Here is a 25,533-nt window from a genome sequence, read left to right on the forward strand (position 1 = left end):
AGGCCCAGGGCCAGTCCTGGGTCCCAGAGTGGATGAGACCTAGATTCATTTGGGTCACAGTTTTCCTCAGGACCTAGACAAATTTACGACAATTGGACCCACGTTTGTCTCACCAGCTCCTTGGAAAGTAGTAGAGTAAAGCGCATTAAGATTTCTCTCCGCAGGAGAATGAAGAAAAGGAGAATCTACTCTGGTGTGGCAGTGCCTGAGAGACTCCCAGGGCTTCGGAGACTTAAGCTACAGAGTGAGTTTGAAGCCAGCATAAACTGTGGATGATCCAGTCTCAAAAAAACAAAACAAACAAACAAACAAACCAACAGTAAACAAAGCAGTCTAAAGAGTGAAGAAAGCTGGTAGGGGAGGCAGGTTTTTAGTCATAGGCAAATGGCCACCAGCAGGGTTCTCAGGAATAGAGACCTGGAACCCAAGCCATCCACTCAGGTCCCCCAGAGCCGCTTCCATCCCCTCTTCCCTCACAGGAGGAGGGGTGAGTGTCCTAGCTTGCCTGGCAGAACAGTATTGATGTTGCCTGTTAGCTCTCAGGGTCTTTTTTGGGGTCCTGGCTCACACACCCTTGCTTACTTTCTTTATCCTAGGGGCTAATAACAGTTGATGGCCAGAGGAGCCAGGCACTGTCCTGGGGGCAGGGGTGAGGTGACTGGGGTCGGGGAGGGGGGGAGAAGCAAAGACAGAGGAAGTCTCTGAATTGCTGAGAATGACAGGGAGCCAGGATGTGTATGTTGGGCAGTTTATTTATGAACTTCTTGTGTGAAATAAAACCATTTCAGCTCCTCTTTCAGTCTTTATTACTGACAGAAAACATAATTCTACCAGGCACAATGGTATCTGTGGGACCAGCATGCAGATGAAGGCTAAGCCAGTCACAATGCCCTGAACCGCATCTGCACTAGCCTCAGAGATTTCTCTCCCAAGTTTAGCTTGGAATGAAATCAACACAGAGTGGCCGAGTCACCAAAAGAAGCCTGGGAACCGAGAAAGGTGCCCAAGCCCTGGAACTAACTGCATTTGAACCTATCATCTTCAGTGATGAGAGAGAGAGAGAGAGAGAGAGAGAGAGAGAGAGAGAGAGAGAGAGAGAGAGAGAGAGAGAGATTTTGTTTGTGGGTCTGTGTTACTTGCCAGCGAGAGCCTTGATTCACACATGTGGCATAGCTGGGTCATCAGTAAAGACAGAAAGTAATGGAATCAGTGTATCATGTCTCCGAAGCTGGCCTGAGCTCAGGAGGGGACGTTTACCAGACTCTCAACTTGTTCATTGAGTTTGTCTCCCATGCTGGCTTGAACTCACAGGCTAGACTGAAACTCAAGCTTTAGTAAAGTTTTGATTTAAGGTATCATGGACTTGCAATAGAAAGGGGTTCACAAGCCCCCATACTTAACCTGGTGGCCTCTAGGGGAGGACATGCCAGCTTTCTTTGTAAGTCAACCACACTTCAGGAGATGAGCACACACCCACAAGTATATGGGCACACACACTGGAGGCACAGTGCTAGCAAAAGCAAACAAACAGAAACCAAGAAGACACGAAGTTATGGGAGGTAGAGGTGGATCTGGGAGGAGTTACAGGGAGAAGTCGGGCACGCTGCAAAATCTCCCTCAATATCATCAAAGTACATTGCATGATATTCTCAATAAAATACTTTTAAAAGAAAAAGTTATGTATCTTTGAAATTCTTTTAGTTCTTTCTTGTGTGTGATGTCTGCCTGTGTGCATGATCACGTGTGTATGTGTGTGCGCATAGACGCTGAAGGTCCATGTTTGCTGTCTTCTTCACTCTGTCTCCCTCTCAGGTGCTCATGCTGGCTTGAGAAGCACCTTTTTGACTGAGCCATCTTCCCAGCCCCTGGGAGTCTCAAAGACTCCGAACCATAGGTTAAATATGAAAGCGGAGAGGCTGTATATTTGTTTCTCTGAATGGAGGTTCTATCTAAACCTCAGAATGTCCTCAGGGAATGACTCAAAGTGACGATGGCTGACTTTATTCAGTCATGTCTAGGTTCTAGGTTCTAATCTCCTAGCTCTATAAGAATCCCTCAGCAGTTAGTAGGGACTGTGCCTTCATCACCTCCTTTTGCTTTGTGGAAACGGAGTCACGAGGGTCCCTTTTCCCAAGCCACCAGCATAAGTGGGCCATGCAAGGTGCATGTCACAGACTGACTTCCCTGCAGCATGCTCAAGCACCTGAGTCAGCCACGCCCCCATCTACTCCTGCAAGTGAAGCCAGAATCCGATGATCCAGACACCCACCGCTTCAGTCTTCCTGTTCCAGGGAGAAGCATGGGCTTGCCGAGTCTATTAGGACAGTGGCTCAGTCCTCCACACTCTGTGTTTTAGTGCTGCCTCCAAAGTTCATGCTTCATTTCTGGGAAATCACATTTTCCTCCTCTGTGGCAATCAACAACCCTCTGCTGGATAGATCTGTGCTGAGAATGAAACCGTCTTCAGCATCAGAGCCACACAGTCGTACTTGAATGACAGCTAGGAGGTAAAATGGCAACAGGAGACCAAGATGCTGTGTCTGGGGCAGCCACTTGGTGGCTAATCCCAGGACTACCATTGGAAATGCAATTCTTTGTCATTCTCCCAGACTGACAAAGGAAGCTGAATTTGTCCTAAACATTGGTCACCTGCCCCTGCCTCAAAATAATGAAGTAAGATTAGGCTTGAGTTAGATTTAACTTGGGGCTGCAGAGATGCCTCAGCAGTTAAGACCACTGGAAAGGTTGGATTGCCACAAGCCACATGTGACACACTAACAACCACCTATAGCTCCAGTTCTAGAGGATCCATGCCCTTTTCTTGCCTCCATGGACACCAGGCATCATACATGTGGTACACAGACATACATGCAGGCAACACATAGTACACACATACAAATTTTAAATATAATTAAAAATAAGACTTAATCCTCTATTTTTCCTATCTTCCATAGTTCTCGTTCTCTCTCTCTCTCTCTCTCTCTCTCTCTCTCTCTCTCTCTCTAACAAAGCAATGACAATAGGCTGGAATACAGTGAAGTTCCCATGTCTGCAGCTAGGCACCATATTTAATACTTACTCTAGCGGTCCATGGCTGTGTGAACTCAGGCAAGTTGTTAATGTCTCTGTGTTTACTATGTTTTTAAAATCTGGAACATGAAGAGAAAAAGGATATTTGCTTATGTCTTGCTTCACTTTCTTTTGCTGTGATAAAGACCAGACCAAAGGCACGTGGGGGATAAAGGGTTTATTTGGTTTATATGGCCTCATCACCGTCCATCACCTCAAGAGGCCAAGGCAGGACTTTGGAGGCAGGAACTGAAGCAGACACTTTAGATGGATGCAGCTTACTGGCTCCCCTCCCAGGCTCAAGTTCAGCTGCCTTTCTTATACCTCCCAGGACCACGGGGCGCGGCTGGGGGGGGGCGGTGGCACTGCCCACAGAGGTTCCCTCATCAATCACTAATACAGAAATGCCCCATAGACTTGCCAACAGGCCAATCCAGAAGAAGCACGTTCTTAATTGGGGTTCCCTTTACCCAGGTGACCCCAGCTTGTAGTACGATGACAAAAACTGGGCAGCACAATAGACCGTGTAAAACTGACATAGGAGCGCATCGTAACCAAACCCTGGCCTTCCCTTGTGGTTTATCCACAAGAGCTCATATTAATCTTACTGTGTCATTTTTTAAAGTCCCCTACTTCAACATTTTAGAAGAGTCTAAGTTCTATTTAAAAAGCTAATGTCTCAGCCAGGAGCGGTGGTATACACCTTTAATTCCAGCACACGTGAGACTGAGGCAGACACCAGAGTTGGGGCCAGCCTGGTCTACAGAGCCAGTTCTAATACAGCCAGAACTACACAGAGAAGCACTGTCTTGAAAACACGCCTTCCAAAAAAGAAAAAAAGAAACAAAACAAAAACCTAGATAAATAAATAGAATCCAATGTCTTCTTGAAAGTTTGAAGTCTCTCAACTGTGGGCTCCTGTAAAACCAGGAACTAATATTTATTCTGAGAGGGAAGAAGCAGGGCACAATTACAATAAAATCAAAGTAAAACCAATATCCAGCCGTGTAAGTCAAATCCTTTAGTGCGATACACAACATCTGGGACTCATAATCTTCTGGGTTCCAGCAGATGCGGGAAGCTCCATTTCTCCATCTCTGCCTTCTGAACCACAGTTTGTCTCATAGATTCAGGTGGGCTGCACTCAGCAGCTGCTACTGTCCTGAGTGATCATCCCATGGGCTTGGCACCTCCTATATGCTGATGTCTTCCTTGCATCTGAGGCTGAACCTTTACCAATGGCCTCTTTTCCTCTATTCAGATACAACAACCGTGCCACGTGGTGCCAAGACTCATCCTCTTCCTGATCTCTTGAGTTTTGGGCTTCCATTGCAAATAAGGTTGCACCTTCACCCTTGGCTTCTCCTGGACTCTTTAAAGGGACTCTAACCCTGCCCCACAGTGCCAAGTCCTGGCTGCTCCTATGACACTTTTAGCCTTGCAGTTTTTATTCTACCCAAACCAGTACGACCTAGGAAATGTTTACACATTAACAAGTTTATTGCCAGCATGAGATAAAATGTCCTGGCCCCCTCTGGACCACAGCTTTGTGTGTTGGCCCCAAGGAAATGCTCTGAGAAGATTTTGCCACGGTGATGTCCTTTTCAACAACAGCTGGTCTCTTAGCCCAAGCTGACCAGCATCAGTTGTCTCAGTAAAGGAAGGGTTCACTTCAGAAATCCTGGTTCCTTGCTAGTGGTAGCTTACTGTTCAGGCACAGCTGACAAGAAACCACAGTTTTTTACACTGAAATATACCATACAAATGGCCCCGAGTTAGGGTTTCCATTGGTGTGATAAAACACCATGGGCAGAAACAACTTGGGGAAGAGAGGGTTAAATTAATTTCATTTGTAAGTTTCAGGTCACGCTCCATTGCTGAGCTAAGTTGGGGCAGGAGCCGACAGAGTTCATGGAGGGGTGCTGCTTGCTGGCTTTCTCTGCCTCATTTGTTCAGCTTGCTCTCTTATTGTCTGCCAGCTCCACTCACCATGGGCTGGGCCCTCCCACCAATTAAGACAATGCCCTTCAGGCTTGCCCTCAACCAGATCTTTAGGAAGCATTTTCTCAACTCAGAGTCCATCTTCCAAGATGACTCTAGTTGAGATAAGACTAGCTGGCACAGGTCCTGAAGTGAATGAAGTCTTTGCTCTTTTTGACGTGTCACAAACCAGGCCTCTGCCATTTGCGTTGTTGTCAGTGTCATCTTCTACATTCCCATGGAGCAACCACGTAGCTTCAAGTACTCGATAGTGCTTCAGTTCCAGACAGACATGCTACAATCCCCTGAGCAACGCCATCAGGTCTGGTGCAACAACAGTAGTTTTGGATTGCTAGAGGATCAAACAGGTTGCAGACATAAAGAATCAGGTGCCCGGGGTAGTAGGGGGATCAATAAGTTGTGACTGGAGGTCCCTCTCTCACCCTCCAGTTCCCAAATGACCACCCTGAGCCTTAATATTAAATACAAACTGTTTGGTCGATGGCTCAGGCTTATTATTAACTAGCTCTTACAACTTAATTTAGCCCATTTCTATTAGTTTATGTTTGACCACAGGGCTCGTGGCTTGTTACCTCACATCTTGCTTCTCCTGCAACTGCTGGCATCTCTCCCAACTCTGTCTTCTTTCTCCCTGTATTTAGCTTGGCTTTCCTGCCTAACTATATTCTGCTTGGCTATTGGCCAAATCAGCTTCTCTATTAACCAATGGTAATAAGACATAGTCACAGCATACAGAAGGGCATCCCACAACAATAAATACTATTTAATGTAGTAGTAGTTTTAGCAACCAATTCTATATATGGCTCTTGTGTGCCTCTCTGAGAAGGACTTGCATATTAAGCATTGCCTCTGATTGAGATTTTGCTATTTGGTGAAGAAATATCCACCATAAGAAGAAAGATGTGAGATCAATGTGTGTGAGGTGTGTGGGGGCAACATCTCAAGGCATATGATATCACCCCCCTCCAGACACTGGGTAGCTATTAAATAAAGCCAATTCAGTTTGTCCCTCTGCTCCAAGTACCAACCTTCTCAACAGATGACCCTGTTTACTTCTTCTCTTCTTGGCTCATGCTTTGGCAATGTGTGCCCAGAGGCTAGATGAGAAACTTACCATATGGCTCCAGCTGCTAGCTGGGCTAGAGACAACCCTGGACAGCTGAGGATTCAGCTGGATTGAAAACTGGAAATTCGTCCCAGCTAAGAAGATTCAGCGGGCTAATTTAAAACAATTAATGTATATTCATTGTACAAAATGGTAAGTTTTATAATGACATTTTAAGATATTTTTTTTAAAAGCATGCATATATGTGTACATATGGGTACAGGTGCTCACAGAGGCCAGAAGAGGGCACTGTGTCCCTTGGAACTGGTGTTCTGGGTGCTTGGGAGTTGCTTGAAATGAGTCCTGGGAACTGGACTTGAGTTTTCTGGAAGGGCAGTATGCTCTCTTACCTGCTGAGCCATGACCTAGCCCCGATAATGACATCTAGACAAGCTATCATGCACTTTGGCCATATTCACCCCATTGGCCTCTTCTTCCTCCCTACTTCTGCTCCCTGCTTCTCTCTTCTGTTAGTATTTAGGCATCTGCCCTTGGGGTCCTGACAGGTTATGTCCTCAGCTGCAGCCATAAGCGCACCTCCCATGAACATTCCCTGTTTTCCCTTTTAAAAGGGCCCTGTCCACCTTCCATCCCTCTCCCTCTCCCCTTTTCTCTCCCTCCTTCCCTCCCTCCCTTCCTCTCTTTTCTGTCGGAGACCAGCTTTGACAAAAATATCACTTACCAGGGTAGGTTCAGGTGGTTTAAAAAATTAGTAAAGAGAACGAAGATGTGAATGAAAATAATAAAACAGAAACACAGGTTAGTACTGGGAGGGAGTGTCAGTGAATACTGAGATCTGCCAGTGTTTAATTTCCCGTACACCACTACAACAGGGGGAGAGAAGGCAAAAGACTGCTTTAACACGGCGCAAAGGACAGAGAAAATAGTTATTTGCTTCAATATTTTGAGACATCAAGTCATTAGCATTCTGTTGTGTAGGCAGTGAACCCACCCTAGACCTGAAGGCAGCCACTCCCAAGGTCAAACCCTTTATCTTAAAAGGAGCAGAAGTATACATGACTATCCTGACCACTGATTTGGGTGGAGTGGATCTACCTATATGGATCATCTTAATGCCAAAAAGACCAAGTAAGCACACCTTAGGTCGGGTGTGTAGCCACACTTGTTAACAACTTTGAATGAGCTAAAACTCTCTGACCTACAGGCAAGGTGGAAACAGGCTCACATTTTTGGGCCTCCACACTTTTCTTCTGTAGCTCCTGTCCCCAGAGGTGGTCTCCTCTCCCCACTTTTCCCAGACACTTTCCCCCAATAGAAAACCCTTCACATGAGTTGTCATTTGGAACCTTTCTCTCCCACATAACTTTTTAAAAATTACAACACCTTCCTCTCCACCAACAGCCTCCATTTTATTTACATGTGTGTGTGCACGCCCATGCACATGCTTATTAAATCTAAATGTTTGTATTTTTGAGTGTGTATGTGTTAAAGCTTGGAGATGTGTGTCTTTTCCTGGGTCAAGCTTATCTTTCATAACAACCATCTCTAATTCCATCTGCTTCCCCCAAATGACAGAAATTACACTCTTCTTTAGGGCTGCATACAACTGCTCAGTAGGCGAAAACATGAAAATGGAGAATCCAAAGCAATTTTTTGTGTTTTACAGCCTCACTTGCAGAGAAAGCTTGTTCTCATGAAACAAGGAAGGCTTCCATTCTGCCTCCTTAAATACCTTCCAGAAGTCTGTTAGGATACTAGCATGCCTGCTTGCCCAAGGGTAAGGGGATTGGGCTGAGTGGGTCATCACTTCCAGAATCGCCTTTAGCTTTGATTGGCTATATAAATTAGCTTTCAGTAGTGATGGAGGAAATGAGAGGCAGAAGGGAGCCAGTCCTCAATGTATATATAAGAAGCGTCCTCCCACCTGCAAATTCCCTAAGTACAGTTCAAATGTCTGTGTCCACACTTCCGTGTGTTTCCTGACTCGTCCCTGCCAAGATCATAGTGTCACGATGGAAGGAGGTGGGAGAGAGAGTGATTCCTTCATTCTGCACCTCTGCAGCCTAGCTAGGGCTTTGCCCTGTTAAAGTGACCCAAGTTACATCACTGTGGGTTGTCCACCTGGGACAGGTCAGTCTCCACACTGAGGCTTTGAGAACCACAGAGAAGGCACATCTGCTAATGTCCACCAGGTGGCGATCAAGCTCCAGGAGACACAAGCCATGCCCTGGAGAGCTCGCAATTGAGGCCAGCTGCCCCTCATTAGCCCAGCTGGAGATGCCCGCAAGGATGCTGATTCAGACAGCTGTGAAACAGCTCCCGGGGCATGGGAAAACACTCACGGTTCCAGAAAAAACAGCAAATGGATGTAACAATTTTCCTCACTTAATCAAAATCAAACACTTCTTTCCACAACTACGGGGGCGGAAGGGGGCGGGTGCTGATTGGCAGGAGGGGGACAGAACGTGGCACTTATCAAAGTCTCTCCCAAAGGGGTCACGCGTGAAGACATACGTGGACTCTGCTGTCCAGTGCTGTCGGAAGTGGGCTGTGACAGCAATCTCCCCAGGCCTTGCCCAGTAGGTTCCTGTTGCCTTTCATGCTGAGAAGAAGCCCCGCAGCCCTCCTAGATTCCTGGGGTGGTTATGTTTATTCTGTAATGGTTGCCAGCACACTCCACTTGGATCTGAGTTAAAGAATAAAAGCCCTAGGAGGGAACTGGTTCCCGCAGCTCCTGCCCTTCCTGTTTGTGAAGGGGGGGTCCTGTCTTGAACACTCTCACTCCTCGGTTTACCTAGGGTGGCATTAGGAGTCAATCGAATTATTGGCTTCCTCAAATCCCTTTCAGCAGCCTGTCTGGAAGAAGTGTACTATGGCACTTCTGATTTTAGCTTGCCATTGGTTCCATAAATAGGATTTTTGACTGTGAGGAAAATCCCTTCATGGCCACTGCAAAGCCTACAATGGCCTTTGGAAAGAAACAGCCGGTGTCTGATCAGAGTGGACTTCAGCCGTTGGGCCCATCTGCCCTCTTTTTGTGGCCTTTGCCCACTCCAGAGGCACAGGGAGTGGAAGCCTTCCCAACTTCAGCTCCTTCTAGAATGTGCTAGAAGGTATGTATAGGGCATGAGGGATCTAGCTTCAGTCAGGAACAGTCGTGAGCTGATTTGTGTCCTAGATACTTAGGTCCTGATGGCTTTGCCTCAAGGACGCTGTTGGAACTCCCAGTGTGGCGCTGGATGCTCACAACGTTCCTGGGAGTGTGGAAGGCGTGACAAAAGCTGCTGGCCCTGCCTGAGCTCAGCTGCGAGCCTCTGGCATCGTCCGTGCCAGAAAATGGAAGACCTCCCTGGGTGCTCAGGGAGTGGGATTGGGCTCTGGTTGGCATGGGAACCTGAAGCAGCAGCAGCAGCAGCAGCAGCACCTGACCGACAAATGGACAAGTTATACAAAGAAAGCTCGGTGAATCATTAGCTGTTTTATTACCAGGAAAGACAGCATCACTATACACTGACGTATTAGTAGGACATGGTTTTAAACTCTTGAGTCATAATTCTAGAAACCCATGGCATCTGATTGCGACAGAAATGCGATTTCTCTTGTCCTTAAAAATAAGTAAGAAATTGATGCCTGCTCTAGGTTCCTCCCTTGTGGATACTCAAGGAACCAGGTTCCTATTGGCCTGGATCACTGGCTCTCTCTTTGGGGTGCAAGGGCCCCTTATCACGGCACTCCTACATGCCACCAATTAAACACTTTCTCTCTGCATAAACAGCTCGTGTGATTTTCTTCTGTCTTCCTAGCTGGATGCGACTTTTTGCTCCACTCGCCTGGGACTAGCGCCCCCCCCTCGCCCCCCGTGTCTCCCTCCATGCTGACTGACTGCTGTATTCTTTCTTATCTCAGTGTAGCAGACCTCTCTGGAGTGCCCCACACAAATTACAAGAGGCTCTGGCTTCCCACGGCGCTCCTTCATTTCTTCCTGAGAGATGCTGAGGGACACTTAGAGCAGTCCCTGACAACATTGTTGTGTATTAACTGTGTGGTTTTGGATCCTCTAATTCCACAGCCCCTGAAACATTAGCACAGATCTTTTTGCAAGAAACTGCCTTAATGGAAAGCCCATTATGTAAAGAAAGCTGGAGCCCAAGGAATTTACAATACACAATAAAAGACACGGAGAATGCGGGCAGGAGGGGGCGCTCTCTTAGCAAAGTGAACTGGCTTCACATGGCGCCCAAGTCACTGCTCACTCCTCTGCCACAGTTCGTGCCCACTGCTGCTGTAGAACTGGGTGCAGGCTCTGGCTTTCACGCCATACACAGACCTGTGTGCTTCCATCTTTTGCAATTTTGGGTACTATGCTTACTTTGTAGTATTGCTTAGAAATGACACCATGGGACCGTGAGCAGAAAACCACCAAGTGTGCCTTCAGCGTTGGTCACATACATCTTCTGGAATTTAGTTTTGAAACTTTAATTATGTGTAAACACATGTGTTAGGAAGGGGGATAGGCACATGTAAGTGCCCCCCAAAGTCAAGAGGAGGGCAGCAGACTCCCTCCAGCTGGAATTACAAGTGGTGGGGAGCGGCCCAACGTGGGTGCTGAAAGCTGAACTTGCAATTCCTCTGTTAGAACAGTACACATTCTCAACCACCAAGCCATATCTCCAGCCGCATCTTCTGGAATCCAATGCTGTGCCTTGAAAGACTGAGGGGCCTCCGTGTGTACTCAGGTTGGTGTGAATGTGTATGTGTGTGCTCAATGTTGGTGTGAATGTGTATGTGTGTGCTCAATGTTGGTGTGAATGTGTATGTGTGTGCTCAATGTTGGTGTGAATGTGTATGTGTGTGCTCAGGTTGGTGTGAATGTGTATGTGTGTGCTCAATGTTGGTGTGAATGTGTATGTGTGTGCTCAGGTTGGTGTGAATGCGTACACGTTGGTCCCTGCTGAATCTTGCATTTACACACTAACAAACTTCCTTTAGGGAATTCTGAGCCATTCAGTTGGGGCAGAGATGTGGCAGTTCTCACAAAAACATCAGTACAGGTGTGCCTGTGTGTTTGGGTGTTGATGTGTGTCCATATGAGTGTGCAGGTGTGTGTGCATGTCTGTGCACACACGTTTCTGTGTGCCTCTGTCAGAGTGTGGAGTCTGTGTATGAATTTGTGTGTTCGTTAGAGTCTGAGCATGCGTGCTGGCAACGAGGGAACGTGTCCCTGTGAATGAACGCGGGCAGAGGGCCAGAGCCACATCCTATGGAATTCGGCTGGAAGTTCCTGCTATTACGCTGTTATAGAGGTTTTCTTCACAAGGTCAAATCCAATGGCTCCCAAGGGGCACCAGCGAAGTGGGCCAAAGTTCAGCCTTCTTCGGACTTCTGCACCTTGCCTGGTGCTGTGCCTCCCTGAAGTCAAGGCTGCACTGCCATGCTGTGCGGTGGCCCTGCTCAGAGCTGTATGCACTGCAGTGGCCCTGCTCAGAGCTGTATGCTGTGCAGTGGCCCTGCTCAGAGCTGTATGCTGTGCAGTGGCCCTGCTCAGAGCTGTAGGCACTGCAGTGGCCCTGCTCAGAGCTGTAGGCACTGCAGTGGCCCTGCTCAGAGCTGTAGGCACTGCAGTAGCCCTGCTCAGAGCTATATCCTGTGCAGTAGCCCTGCTCAGAGCTCCAAGGAGCTGAGTGAGTCCAAGCTGGTCTTTCTCTAACAACCGATTCTAACCCAAAGGATGCCTTATTTAGACTGGTCCCTGTTTTCTCTCTACTGAACTCTGTCCTGCTTGGGAGACTCCCTGGAGAACTCACCCATGTTTGCATATCAACATTTGTTTCCTGTAAGGACTTTAAATGACGAGCCATTAGGTTGGGACAGGCCTGTGGGAACAGATGCCTGTGACACTTGTATAGAGACAGAACTCAATGGATGGAATTTTGTCCCATATTTCTCTGTCTCTGTGAAGAACAGAGAAGCAGAATTCAAGCTTAGAGCTAAGAGGAAGAGTTTTTAAAGTCTTTAAAATATTAAAAATAAAACTTTCAGAACCTAAGTCAATGGGCCATGGCCCAAGCTCAGACTCTTCTCTGCTGTCTTTCTCATGAAGGGCACACAACGGCTCTCACTCCTTAAAAACCCAACACTGGGGGGCTGGAGAGATGGCTCAGCAGTTAAGAGCATTGCCTGTTCTTCCAAAGGTCCTGAGTTCAATTCCCAGCAACCACATGGTGGCTCACAACCATCTGTAACAAGGTCTGGCGCCCTCTTCTGGCCTGCAGGCATACACAGACAGAACATTGTATACATAATAAATAAAAAAAAAAACAACTCTGCCCACCCACCCTGAAGAGCCTGCTGTTTGTTGTTGAACGTGAAATGTCCCCTATGGGCTCCTGTATTTGAACCCTTGCCCCACCCCTCCCACCTTGTTGTTGGTGCTGTTTGGGAAGATTAGAGAACCTGTAGGAGGCGGAGCCTGGCTAGAGGAAGTGTGTCACTGGGGGAGGGCTGTGAGTGGTCACAGACTTGTCCCACTTCCTGTTCTTTATTCCCCCACCGCCAAGGCAGTGTGGTGGGCTGGCTTCATGTTCCCAACTGTGCTCGGAAAAGTAGAAGCTAAAACAAACCTCACCTCCCTGAAGTTCCTTTTGATACAGTGTCTTCCTACAGCAAGGAGAAATTCACGAAGACCCTGTCCTTATGGCCACTGTTCCTCTGCGATTCCCCGGGGGACATGTATGAACATGCATGTATGATTTCTCTGGGGTACTGAACATGGTGTGTTCTAACATGGATGCAGTTTCAATAAATATCTGTATTTTTGAGAGACACACATACAAAAACCACACGGGCGTGAATTCACAAACTAATCCTTTGGGGGGAAGTCTGCCATCTGCTTATCAAAGTGAAGTGTGGCTGGGGGCACAGAAGAGCCTCGAGTACGCTCATCCTCCAGGAGCCGTCCAAGTGGCTGTCATGAACCCTGAACAGACCAGAGGAGCTCTGATGTATACTGGCCTGGGCACTTAGAAGCCTGGCAACTGACAGCACACAGCTAGCTGTACAGCACACCAAGGGCCATCATCGCCACAGCCATGATGACGTCACAACTGCAATCACAGAAATGTACATGCTACACAGTCATTAAAGTCTATTCTATAATGCTCAGAAGGTACCTGGTTAAAGCTGTTACAGGTAAGACAGATACGGAGTCTGAGTCCAGTGCAATACAACAGATTTGTCAACAACTGGGTATAATATATATATACATATACATGTGTTACCTTTGAAATGTCAAAGTAACACACAGTGCTTTTCTGACAAACCATGAGAGTAAATCCTTACTTGAATCTGATAGAGTTGCTGTCATATCTCCTACATGTGTTCATCCATCTTGGCTCAGGCCTTGACATGCAAAGGTTCATACGCATGTCCTTGTCATGAGGACAGGTGTCTCCTTGGGTGCATTGCTTATAGATAATACCATCCAGCCAGAAGCATCCTCGTGGCATGATGCCCTTCCCATTTCTCCTCTGTCTTGGATTCTACCCTTTTAACTAGGGAAATATCAAGAATGTGCTACACTTGCCCCCCATAACTTGACCTCACTGTCCATTTTTGAGCCATATATTTTCATCCTCAGTGCTGTGGCATCTGCATGATCGTATTAGACCTTGATGTGGAAACCTTACAATGTACTCCCTAATGTTTTCAACGTCATTATTTCTTCCTTCCTTCCTTCCTTCCTTCCTTCCTTCCTTCCTTCCTTCCTTCCTTTTCTCCCTCCCTCCTTCCTTCCCTCCCGCCCTCCCTCTTTCCTTCCTCCCTCCCTCCCGCCTTTTCCTTCTTCCTCGAATCCCCTGAACTCCTGAGTACTTGCTTTTATTTACAGTTCCAGTCAACACTGACCTTTGTAGTCAATGGGTGGGGTAGGGTAGGGTGGGCTGAAAAACTCTCTTCAAAATTCTATTTTACAATACATATAGAAAAGTTGGGCCTTGTGGGGTTTCTTTTAAATACTATACATGGTTGGCATTACACAACGGATGGGGGTGGGAACAAAAATAAACACGGCAATTGCTTTAGTCTGTCCTTACAGAAGAAAGTGTCTTCTATACTGAAAGACTCTCTTCAGTGTCTGCTGCAGAAGTCTGCGGAGAGAACACTTTACCCACAGATTTGGATGGGTCCCTTTTTCTCGGCACACGCCCCATTTCTGAGCGGTCCTGTGGATTTGGCTTTGTCTGGTCCTAGTTGAGCAGCGAGTAAGCACTAGATGAGTTTTCCACAGAAGAACTGGTTGTTTCTGGGGTGGAAACATTATATGTTCCTGCAACAAAAGGCAAAGCAGCATTTCAGCCTCCAAGACAAACTTCCATGCACTTTGGCGTGCAAACATCTTCTGAGGAGACAGGTTGAGCTCTGGCCCAGCAGCCATGCCTGGAATGGCTCAGGCCTGCCCTCCTCCCTAGCCCAGCGTGCCGGAGAACCAACGAGAGAGTGATGTCCTCAAGCATGCACGGCAGCCACCAAGCACTAACTACTTCACAATACACCAGCAGCCAGGTTTCCACACTGAACAGCCAGACCTCAACGTGGGCAGCCTCTTCCTAAGTGCCCACATGCATGGCCCTGAGGGCTTCTACATGAGGGGAACTTCCTGGTCCCCTTGTTTATCTTGACTTAGGGAAGTTCATAGGAAGGAGCTAACCGTTGAGCTGAAGGTTCATACATGGAAGGAAAGGGAAGAGAAGACTAACTCTAAGGGAGGAAGAGGCAGGGTGGGAAAAAGTGAGAGATACCAACAGAAGTACCAAGGACCAGCACAGAGGGAGGGCAGCTGGTGGAACAGCTCAGCCTTGTGTGGGTAGACGGCAGGCACTGTGCGCAGGGGGCATACAGAACATACACTGGGCAAGGGAAGCATCAGAGTGACTACCCTACCATCAGGATGATGAACTGCCACTGCTAACAGGGTTTCCATCATTGCCTGGGGGGACCTTTGGGGCTGCTGACAACATAAATCAAAGTTACAGTAATTAGCCCCCCCCCCCAAAATCTTATCCAGAGTAGAGCTGTACTGATGGCCCACGCAAGAGTATCCAACAGCAGTGACCGGGAATCTCAGGCCCTGACACCCCAGGAACAAAACCCACATTCCCAACTTAGGTCTGGATGGTTCGCAAATAAAGAGTGTATTCTATTGGCCTGATATTTTGCAAAGTTCAGATTCAGTAGATTACTTAACTTCTGATCACTTCTTGGAAATGCCAAATGCTTATGAAGTCCAAAGATTTTATCATTTCATGTGAGCTCAAATCAGTGGCATCCCAAGTGAAAAGGGACAATTCTCTAGCTCTGGAACGGTTCCCCAATTCTCCACTATATCCAGAGACTTGGTCCCCATGGCCCACTCAGAACGCTCAGATTCAGGTATGTTTGATGGCAAATGTGTGACAGCCAGGGTCTGGACGTGGACACAGGCTACGGCTGCATCTGTGAGGTCTGTCTGGTTCTGAAGAGATGAACATGGGGCTGAGAGGCAGCTCAATGGCAGAGTGCTCGCCTAGCACACCTGAGAACCTGATCCCTAACATAACATGGAGAAGAGCAAAAATGAACAGGAAAGCATTTGGGTAGCCATTTTCTTGTAGGAGAGACAGTGTGACAAGAATGTGTTGTGAGGGGCAGTGTAACGGGACTGCTCCATGGGGGTGGAGCGATGGGATGGTTCCCGTGGGGCAGACTGTGATGGGCTGTCCCGTGGGGCAGACTGTGATGGGCTGTCTTGTCAGGGCATGATGGGACTGTGCTGTGGGAGGCAGTGGTTGGGATTGGATTTAATTCTGATTAGCTGAGACCAGTTCTGAAGTCATTAGCACTATTTATTCCCTATTTCCCAGGTAGAACTTATGATTAGCCAATAGGATATCCAGCTTGGACAGTGCCTCACATATGTATACCCGGTTTGTAAATGATAATGCGTAAAGTCAGTGTTCTCTGTGAGTGGGAGGAGCAATGCTGAGTTGAATCCTACAATCTGATTTTCCATGTTTATTTTTTGCGTGACACAGAAAAGTGATGTGTCTACTTAACATGATAAAAAGGATTCCATGTTACACAAGCCCAGAAGCTTGCAGACACTGCTCACATTGGACAGACAGACCTCTGAGGATGCTCAAGTTTCTGAAAACCTTCACGAATTTACATTAGTTGCCATTGAGAGAGGCTGCACTTCTTTAGCAAGCTCCTGGTCGCTTGTGAACATATAAGCAAATTCCTGAATTCAACATCTCCCCCTAAACACGGTTGTTTAGATCCGTGCCACAAAGTGGGGGTGGAAGTCGGGGTGCTAGGTCAGGGCCAGTGTGATCTGGTCCACCTGGGAGCACCTGGTAATCACTACATACCTGTTTTACCAAAAAGATTATTAAATCTTCTGGATATCGGAGAACTCATAGAAAATACGGGTGTAGATGAACCCAGGGATGTTGACTAGGAGAAAGAGGGAAAAGACAGTCAACAAACAAGTCCTGGAGACCAGAGCTATTTGGCTCCCTTTGTGTGTGTGTGGGGGGGGGAGTCAACTTGCTGCCTTCTAGTGGTCACTTTCCTGGGTGTCTAATCCTATCCCTTCCTTAGGTCAAGTGGTACTCCCTGAACTGAACAAATAGTTTGCAAATATATATGAGTTATGTTATCACTCTTTCTTCCCCTCCTCTCCTTTCCCTCCTTCATTTCCCCCTCCTTCCCTCCCTCCCTTTTTCTCTTTACCTGCTCCACCTTCTTTCTTCCTTCTTCCCCCTTCCCCCTTTCTTGCATTTGTCCTTCCCTCCCCTCCCCCTCTCTATTTTAGTTTTCTTTGCTAAGGAACCAGTTTAGCTCTTTTTATACATGAATCACAAGTTAAGTTGTATCCTTTTTTAAATGCATGTCTTACTGTTTTGTGAACATTTTTTTTACTTTAACTTTACTGTTAGTTTTTCTAGCATATTTTGACATACAAAAGATAGCCAATCATATTGAAGGAGAACAGTTACAATCTAAAAGAATGAACCATAAAAAATTTCATTATTATTTCTTACATTGTTATCTTCTAATTCCTTGAATTCTACCCAGAAGCTTCTCACTGAGAATTTGATTTTTCCCTAAAGAGCTCTATAATGTTGCTGTTGATTTTGGGTCTCACTATGCAGACCTAGTTGCCCCGGAGTTACTTTCTCAGTAGCCCAGGCTAGCCTCCAGCTTATGGAGATCCTACTGAGTGCTGGAATTACAGTTATGTGCCACTGCTCTGACTGAGATGCCCCCGTCAGGTGATCTGCCATCGAGAGCTGTGGAGTCACATCTTAAAGAGACATGCACAGCACACTGAACCAGAAGACTGGCAAGAAGCAGCACTCATTATATAATCTGTGCTGAAATTAGTCATGGAAGCAGATGTTTTGCTTATATTTCACCCAGCTGATCACGGTCCTTCCAGGTATCGCACTCATGGAGTCCATGTATGAAACAGGAAGCCTCTTCAGGACCAGGCTTACCTTCGAGTGCTGAGAAGACCATCTTGACAATGAAAACTTATTCAGCAAAGCTTCCTGCACCTGCATGGTTTAAAAGACACCAGTGTCAGTTCAATAGGCTGCTTTTGGCAGGCTAGACATTGCCAGAAAGAAGGGCTATCATTGTTCTTACCTTCTGATCCCAGAGGCAGCCGAAGAGTAAAATGAAGAGCCCCTGTGGGAAGGATTAAGGACTGATTTTAATGGCACGTCATCACCCAGTTCCCCAGAAAGCATCCAGCAGCAGGTGTTGAGTTGGCCCCCACCTTCTACCCCATCTGAGTGGATATGACAAGTCCAGGACATGAAGGGACACAGCAGTGACCCAGTGGGGAGCCTTAAATGACGGATACTAGGGAAATAATTCCTATTTTCCCTCCAACCGTGGACAGGGCTATGCTAATACACTTCTTTAATCTACGTTATTCCTCATTTACACCCCTAAGTTGTGAAGACCATCGTGGGATGAGACATTTTTTTCCATGGAAGTATGACTTGAAAACCATTAGGTAAGAAGCTTGAGGCCCACAACACATGATTGGTAGGTGTTGGGATTCGTATGGTTTTGCCACAAGCATCCAGGAGCAAGATGCTTCATGGCATCCATCTTTCTCTTACAGCTCATCTAACAAACTGGCCTCCGCTGTAAGTGACTAGGTACCACAGGAAAGAGAAGAAATGTCTTCAGCTGAACAGAATAAAATAGATTGGTATGTACAGGGTGTTCATTATTCAACCTATCTTTCCTGAGGAACTATGTGGTACCCAGTATCTATTTCCTTCAACTGACTTTTGAGAATAGACCTTGGACCAAGGTCTTTATTAAACAGGGAGATACAGTGACCCACAGGAAGACTCAGCTCGCTGATGTGAGCAGAGACTAAGTGGAGCCGTGACTTGACTTAGTGGCAGTGCCCTTCTTACGTAGGAGATAAGACTAGGGAAAGATTATCTTGAGTAAACAGCAACATCTAGTTTAGAATGATGACTCGCCTCCTAATTGTACTATGGGGACATTTGGGACCAAGTTATAACATAGGTGATAAAAGGTTCAAGGTTTCATGGAGGCAGAGGATTGTGTCCCTTAGTCTCCTTGAGTGCTTGTAATTACTGCTTCCTGACACTTCTACCTTCTGTGTGTTCAAACCCTTCCCCATTCCTCCTCTTGTTTGTGTTTCTATCATTAGTTCATCCCACGAGAAAGGGCATTTCCTGAGATGCTGGTGCTTGGCTCTCTGGCTTACCTGGAAGGCATTGAGCAGGGTGAAGATGATGTGGAACACGGCACTACTCCCCTGGATCACTGTGGCGAGACCGAATCCCCAAGTGAGCCCTAAGAGAGGCGTGAGGACCCCGATGCTCTTGCTGATCTGAAACAGGCTGCTCTTCTCCTGCTTGCCGGGCTTGTCTCCGACAGAAGGCCTCAGGATCTTGGTGATGACCACAACTGTGATGCTCACGTTCACCACCACAATAACCAGAGCTGGGATGGCAAAAGCCAGGAGTGCTCTGGTGTCCTCCCAGTTGAGCCAGCATGCATTCTTCCTCATGTAGACTTCCTGGGGCTGCGTCACCCCCACTGTGATGGATGAGATAAGGAGGGGGCAGCCGTAGCCGAGGGAAAAGGCAATGGCTTTCTGGGTGGACTTGCTGGCGTCATGAAGAATGAAGATCAGACGGTAGAAGAGCATGAGGCCCAGCGTTAGCATCCAGAAGAAGACACTGAGGTAGAAGAAGTGAATGAAGAAGGTGGCGGCCACGCAGGCTGTTTCGTTGAGTGGGTAGTGACCGTCATGGATCGCACTAGCCACAATGAACCAGATGTCGGCAATCAGAAGGCAGAAAGCGATGTTGACTATACACATGTGGCGCATATAGGAAGTTCGGTTCTTGGTCACCGATTTCCACACCATGGCTTCCACAACTATACAGGCCGCTAAGCTGAAGATGGAAAAGCCCAGCCCAATGTAAGAAATGATATCCAGAAGGACTTTTAGGAGAGATCCTGGATCTGGGGAGTCTGGGGACATGAGGATGGAGAATGATGTCAGGTGGGTACACTTGCAGAAGACCCTGTCCCCATTGTCCCTGCCATCCTCCTCCATAGAACACCCACTGCTGTCCCAGCCCCCTGTGTAGTTGGCGAGGCTGAAGTTCCAGAAGACACACTGTGGCTTGCCACCTGAACGATGGTTGTTCTTGAAAGTCATGGAAATCTTAAAGGGCTTGATGATACTGTGGCTGACAGTAGTGGTCATCACCAAGCTGTTGGAAGACGCCTTTTCCTGTCCATCCTTGGCGAGGATAGCTTTGAGAGTCGGGAAGGCCACGGTGACAATGGATGAGTCGGGCTGCAAGTTTCCCAGCTGACACTCATCAATGGCGACGTCGCCCCACAAGTCAGAGTCTGAGAAGACAAACTTCTGCTGGTAGATCTGAGGGTGGCCACGTCGTACCACCATGCTCTTCATCTGAACGTTAGGGTGGAAGAGGAACGGAGGGGTGTTGTCTCCCAACCGCAGCGCTTTGGTAAACCTTTCCACCGAATGCAGGAACTGGGAGCTCTGGTTGCTCTGTTGCTGCAGTAACCTCTCCCAGGACTTCAAGGTGGACTTGTCTAAGATGACGTTAATGGTGGCAAGCACATCCTGCAGGTGACACGGAAGGAGGGGGGGGGAAACCAAACCACTTTTTAAGATAAGAGACAAAATAACATTTTTCTGAGTACTGGTTGGGGTAGATAAGTAAGGGTGGGGAGCAGAGAATCTGATGTGCCACAAGCACATCTGTCCCCTCCTTTCTCACAACGGAACATGGCAGAGGCAGGGACCATAAGGCTGCGGGACTTTGCTGAGCGTTTAGTAACAATGACTGTGAGAATCTCTCCCCTCACTACTAAGACCTGCTTAGCTGGCTGGGTAGTAATTCCTTCCTTCCTTCCTTCCTTCCTTCCTTCCTTCCTTCCTTCCTTCCTTCCTTCCTTCCTCCCTCCCTCCCTCCCTCCCTCCCTTTTCCCTCCCTCTCTTCCTTTCTTTCTTTGTTCTTTTATTTTCGTATATGTATGCATGTTCATGTGTGTCTATGGGTGCACATATGCATGTGTACATGAAGATACTGAGGTCAGAGATTAACACTGGGTCTCCTTCATGCCTGCTACAGGGTTTCTCACTGAATGTGGAGCTCACTGATTCAGTGTGGTTACATGGCTGGTATACTCCAAGGATCCTCCTGTTGCTTCCCCAGCACTGGGAGTCAAGCCCTGTGCCCAGATTTTCAACATGGGTTCTAAAGACTGAACTCAGACTCTCATGCTTGCTTGATAAATACTATACAAACATCTCCCCAGACCCTTGGCCCAGACAATATATATATATATATATTGTCTGCAGGCCAGAAGAGGGCACCAGACCTCATTACAGATGGTTGTGAACCACCATGTGGTTGCCGGGAATTGAACTCAGGACCTTCGGAAGAGCAGGCAATGCTCTTAACCACTGAGCCATCTCTCCAGCCCCGTGACTTTTTTTAAAAAAAAAAAAATCATAAACCTGTGAAGGCTTTATGGTAGGTGGCATGTCACCAGCAAAGTCTCAGAAGAAATACTCTAGCCCTGAGCATCAAATGAACTATGTTGGGGCCCACAATTTCAGATTACAGCCTGCTGTGACATAGAAGTGGCAGTGGCAGGATTTTAAGAGAATTGGACACACACTATATCCATGGTCAAGAGCAGAGTGCAATGGATTAACACATGCATGCTGTAACCCAGGAACCCCAGCCTAGGGAATGATGCCACACACAAATAATATGAAATTTCCTATATTAATTATTTTAATGAAAGCAGTCTCATATACCTTCTCTCTTCAGAGAGAAGTGTGCCAATTGTCCTGCCTCCTAGGTGCCAAGCTGACACCATCATACCCACCTTGCACATATTTTGTAGCCGGGCACATATTTTGTAACTGTTTTAATTCCTAAAAACTAGTAGGAATTCATTCTATTTAAATGAAGAAATGAAAACAGATTCTTTAAAGACATCGAGAACCCCCGATCTAGAAGCTGCAGCCTGCAAAGCATCTGTGCTAGCCTCCTATCCAAATCAGTGCTCTTGAACATGCGTCTGCATGGGAAGAAGGAATGCTTCTTGAACACAAGTCCAGAGGTGTGGGAAAGCAAGACCCCTCAAACTCCCACAGGACTTAAGTACACTTACCCTCATCATTTCCGAATTCACTTGGGTTGGAACTGTTGAAAGCAAATCAAGGATGCTGATGACGGCGCCCAGGCTTCCTGGAGAGGAGCGGATATCCCATTCCTCCTTCCCAGCACTAACGGAAAGGTCCCTCAGGTACGCAGGGAGCTTCTGGTCCTGGGAGGGGCTCTTGATCAAAGCCTAGTTTAAAAAATGCCAGAATAAATGAAGATATTTTGATCCTGGTGATCTTGGAGTTGTGCTCTCCTTTTTTCTCAATGCCCATAATCAATAGTATATACTGTAAGTTAAAGCCTTCACCCCTTAAACTATCCGTGCATGCCTCTCAGGATGGAAAAAGATTAAGATTACATGCATAGAGAGCCAAGGGCTAAACATATGCCACCTGAAATCTAACTAGAAACAAAGGAACAATATGTGATTGCTTCAGAGTTAAAGTAAAATAAACTTGTTATTGTCCACATGGAAACACATCTACTGGTCTTTTCCCCCTGTACTACTGATACTTCTGAGTGGGAATATGATTGTCCCTCCTATTTCATTGTTCTATATCTGTTATCTCAATATAATTATTAAGAGTGCCCTCTTTTACTTTCATAGTCCTGAGATTTAAACAAAAGAAGTACATACGATGCAAGGTGCAAGGGAGTGAAGCCAACTGCAGTCTCATGTGAAGCCTATGGCCCTCAGAAGAGACCAAGATGGCAAGATGGTTGCAATAATGGCACTCCCATCTTGACAGTAACCAATTATTATCTAATTGGAATGATGGCTAATTCAACAGGAAGGAAATTGGAAATCATGCCTGCTGCTAGAAACCTAGTCAACTCCCTGGGGCTAGTGAGGTCATGGATCTTAGAGAAGAACCATAGACCACCACTTCACTAAACCACATAATTCCTAACTGCATTTTAAATTCATACCCATATATCCACAGATAAGTGTAATTTCCAACCCTCATCAACAAAACTTCTCTTTGAAATAGACAGAAACCATCATGGAAGCCCACAACTGGTCAAAACACAGAGAATGAAAGATCACGGGGCATCCAGCCCAGTAGATACATCTACAACACCACTCCTGTGCTCAAGGCTCAGGAAACACTGAGGAAGAAGAGATGGAAGGATTCTAAGAGCCAGGGGACTTGGAACTCAGCTGTGAGGCTGTGTCTCCTAGAAAGGACAAAGGCAGCTTCACCCATGGTACCTCAGTCATATGGCTGCCACAACAAGACCTGCACAAGGACAACAGTAGACATGCTGACATGTAAAGGGGAAATCTCATGGAGTTCCCAACCCTGGACAAAGAACTACAGGCAACTAAGAAACACTGAGAGAAGAGGAAGTAGTCTACCCAAGAGATGAGTTTCCTAAACAGTCATCCAGTATCAAGTGGTAAGCTCTGAAGTCATACACATACAAGCAACAGTGAAGGGATTGAGAAGGTTGCGTGTATGTATGTGTGTATGCATAAACATATAAAGAGAAAAGGGGAATGTGAGGCATTGAAAAAAATTGGAGAAAGGCAAGAGAATGGGGCAGAATTTTGTGATTATATTTTAATAATAAAAATGCTATTATAAAATAAAAAAAGTTGTCTCCTTTTATTCCTGGAGTATCTTGACTAAGACATCAGATTATATCATATCATCTATCTGTATACATCTGCTTCCTAACTATCGGCATTTCCAACACTTTAAAAAGAATTCACTGGGAAAAAAATCTGTCTCCTATAAGAAGCCTTTGATGAGTTTCTCTTCTGTGAACACACAGGTATTTATTTTATTTTAAATAGTTTATACTGGGACATCTCCACCAATGTCATTGTGTTGTTCATTTTCAATACTCTCCTAATTAGATGATATGTTATTGAATCTTATTTTTATATCATCCCTTTATGAAACTATTATAGCTATTCGCTATCAGAGCTATTTGAAAGAGATTACTAAGGACGTATAATGCGACACCCCTTGTAGGTCTTGGACATGGGAAGCTGAGCAGTTGAGGTCAGACATCCAGGTGATCCCGAAACACAACACACACTTTGTTGCCATCATATTAAAATGTAAGTGGTTTTTAAAGCACTTCTAGGTTTCATTTTTTGAATGGTTAATCTTGAGTGTCACCTTGCTGGGATTTAGAATAACAGTGGAAACAAACTTCTGGGCATATCTAAGGGGGAGTTTCTAGTCTGGGGTAAAGTGGGAAGGGCCACTGTAAAGGTGGATGCTCCCATTCTCTGGGTCTGCGGCCTGGGCTGCATGAAAAGGTAAAAGCAGGTGAGCACCAGCATCTTCTGTCTCAGCCTCCTGACTATGGATGCCATGTGACCAGCCTCCCCGTGCTCCTGCATCCATGCCTTCCCTGCCATCATGGACTTCACCCTCCAGTTGGGAGCTAAAACAACATTTCCTTCCTTAACTTGCCTTTGTCATGTTTATGGTACAGTAGCTAGAAAAGTAGCCAATACAGCATATTTTGGCCATGCATTTTGGAGAGGTGCATGGCCAACTTTCCTAAGTGCAGAGAATTCTGCTGAGCCACAGAGAGATAGCCCTCCTCAATGGCTTAGAGTCGAGGGTTGCAGGTTTCTCACCTTGGCTAGCTGGAGCAAACTGTTGATTGGAGCTGAGATGCAGGCTCTTTTCTCCTCCTTCCACTGGGAGCCCACACATTTGTAAGTGACGATCCCACCGATGATCTGGCCAGGGCTTCTGGAAACTTTTGAGAATTGGCACAGCTTCTGAATGACCTTCCCAGGCTCTCCAATACCAATCACAGGATCCCGACATGTGATATTCTCCCCTGTATCAGAGAGATGGAAACACAAGGGACAGTCAGGGATTTCTGTCCGTCAAAAGAAGAATGAAGTTACATTGTTTGTGGGTAAACGGATGCAACTAGAGATGACCATACTAAGAACATTAAAGCCATTCTCAGACAAGTACTGTGTGTTGTCTCTCATTTGTATGTTGTATATAGATTCATAAAATCATAAATTCATATATATAATGAATGCATGAATGCAGAGATGAAATAATCCAGGGGAACAGAAAGGACTATTCGGGGAGGGGGAGAAGGAGGAGAGGAGGGAGGCTAAGAGTTGGGGTATACTCAGTATACACTACACACTTGTATGAAGCTGTCCTCTTGTTATACAGTGCAGTGCACAGTGGAAACTTACAGCGACATTCAAAATGACACAGAAAATTCAAAACCAGTGGTTAGGGACTGTATGTGACTTTTAAAAAGAAGTTGGCACTTTCAATTTGAAACTTTGAACCCCAAGTCACTCGGGATTCTGAATATTTCCAAGCACCAGCACGGAGCCATAGGTGGGCAGTTTCTGCTCAGAAACCCTTCCCAGCTGTAAAATCATCTGGCTGTAGGTTTGTTTCCCTGATGGTTACGGCCTTGTGCATGTGAGGGAAAATGCTGTCTCAGCTGCCGCGATCAACACAATCAGAGCTACTGTGGATGGCAGGAGATAGCTTAACCTGCCTGCCCTGCCCCCTGTCAAGATTATTAAAGAAATGTATAAGGATTTTCAAAAGAGACAGTTTACAGGAACAAGGAAGAAGAAATCAGGATCAGGCTGAGCAGCTTTTGGTGCTAGAGTTCACACTGCCTTTG

The 25,533-nt window shown here is 46.5% G+C and overlaps 1 protein-coding gene and 1 long non-coding RNA gene across 5 annotated transcripts in view; one reads left to right on the forward strand and one right to left on the reverse strand.

Moving 5' to 3' along the window:
• Positions 1–9,528: 9,528 nt before the first annotated feature.
• LOC126486832 (uncharacterized) lies at positions 9,529–12,481 on the forward strand. The gene is made up of 2 exons (XR_007588206.1): positions 9,529–10,965; positions 10,996–12,481. It is a non-coding gene; the product is annotated as an uncharacterized lncRNA (long non-coding RNA).
• A 1,514-nt stretch (positions 12,482–13,995) lies between these two features.
• The window catches only part of Adgrf5 (adhesion G protein-coupled receptor F5), a 93,488-nt gene continuing 81,950 nt past the window's right edge, over positions 13,996–25,533 (reverse strand). For 3 of the 4 annotated variants that reach the window (XM_050119332.1, XM_050119328.1, XM_050119329.1), the window contains 7 exons: positions 24,497–24,705; positions 21,902–22,081; positions 18,933–20,336; positions 17,822–17,863; positions 17,671–17,730; positions 16,540–16,624; positions 13,996–14,459 (listed from right to left, as the gene is read on the reverse strand). In XM_050119332.1, coding sequence (XP_049975289.1) covers positions 14,380–14,459; positions 16,540–16,624; positions 17,671–17,730; positions 17,822–17,863; positions 18,933–20,336; positions 21,902–22,081; positions 24,497–24,705 — 2,060 coding nt within the window. In that variant the 3' untranslated portion in view covers positions 13,996–14,379. Of the gene's footprint in view, positions 14,460–15,073; positions 15,141–16,539; positions 16,625–17,670; positions 17,731–17,821; positions 17,864–18,932; positions 20,337–21,901; positions 22,082–24,496; positions 24,706–25,533 lie in introns of all 4 variants that reach the window. The other variant, XM_050119330.1, reaches the window with a different exon arrangement.

This window comes from Alexandromys fortis, unplaced genomic scaffold, assembly GCF_014885135.2.
Source record: "Alexandromys fortis isolate MF-2015 unplaced genomic scaffold, M_Fortis_MF-2015_v1.1 scaffold_145, whole genome shotgun sequence".
Classification (NCBI taxonomy): domain Eukaryota; kingdom Metazoa; phylum Chordata; class Mammalia; order Rodentia; family Cricetidae; genus Alexandromys; species Alexandromys fortis.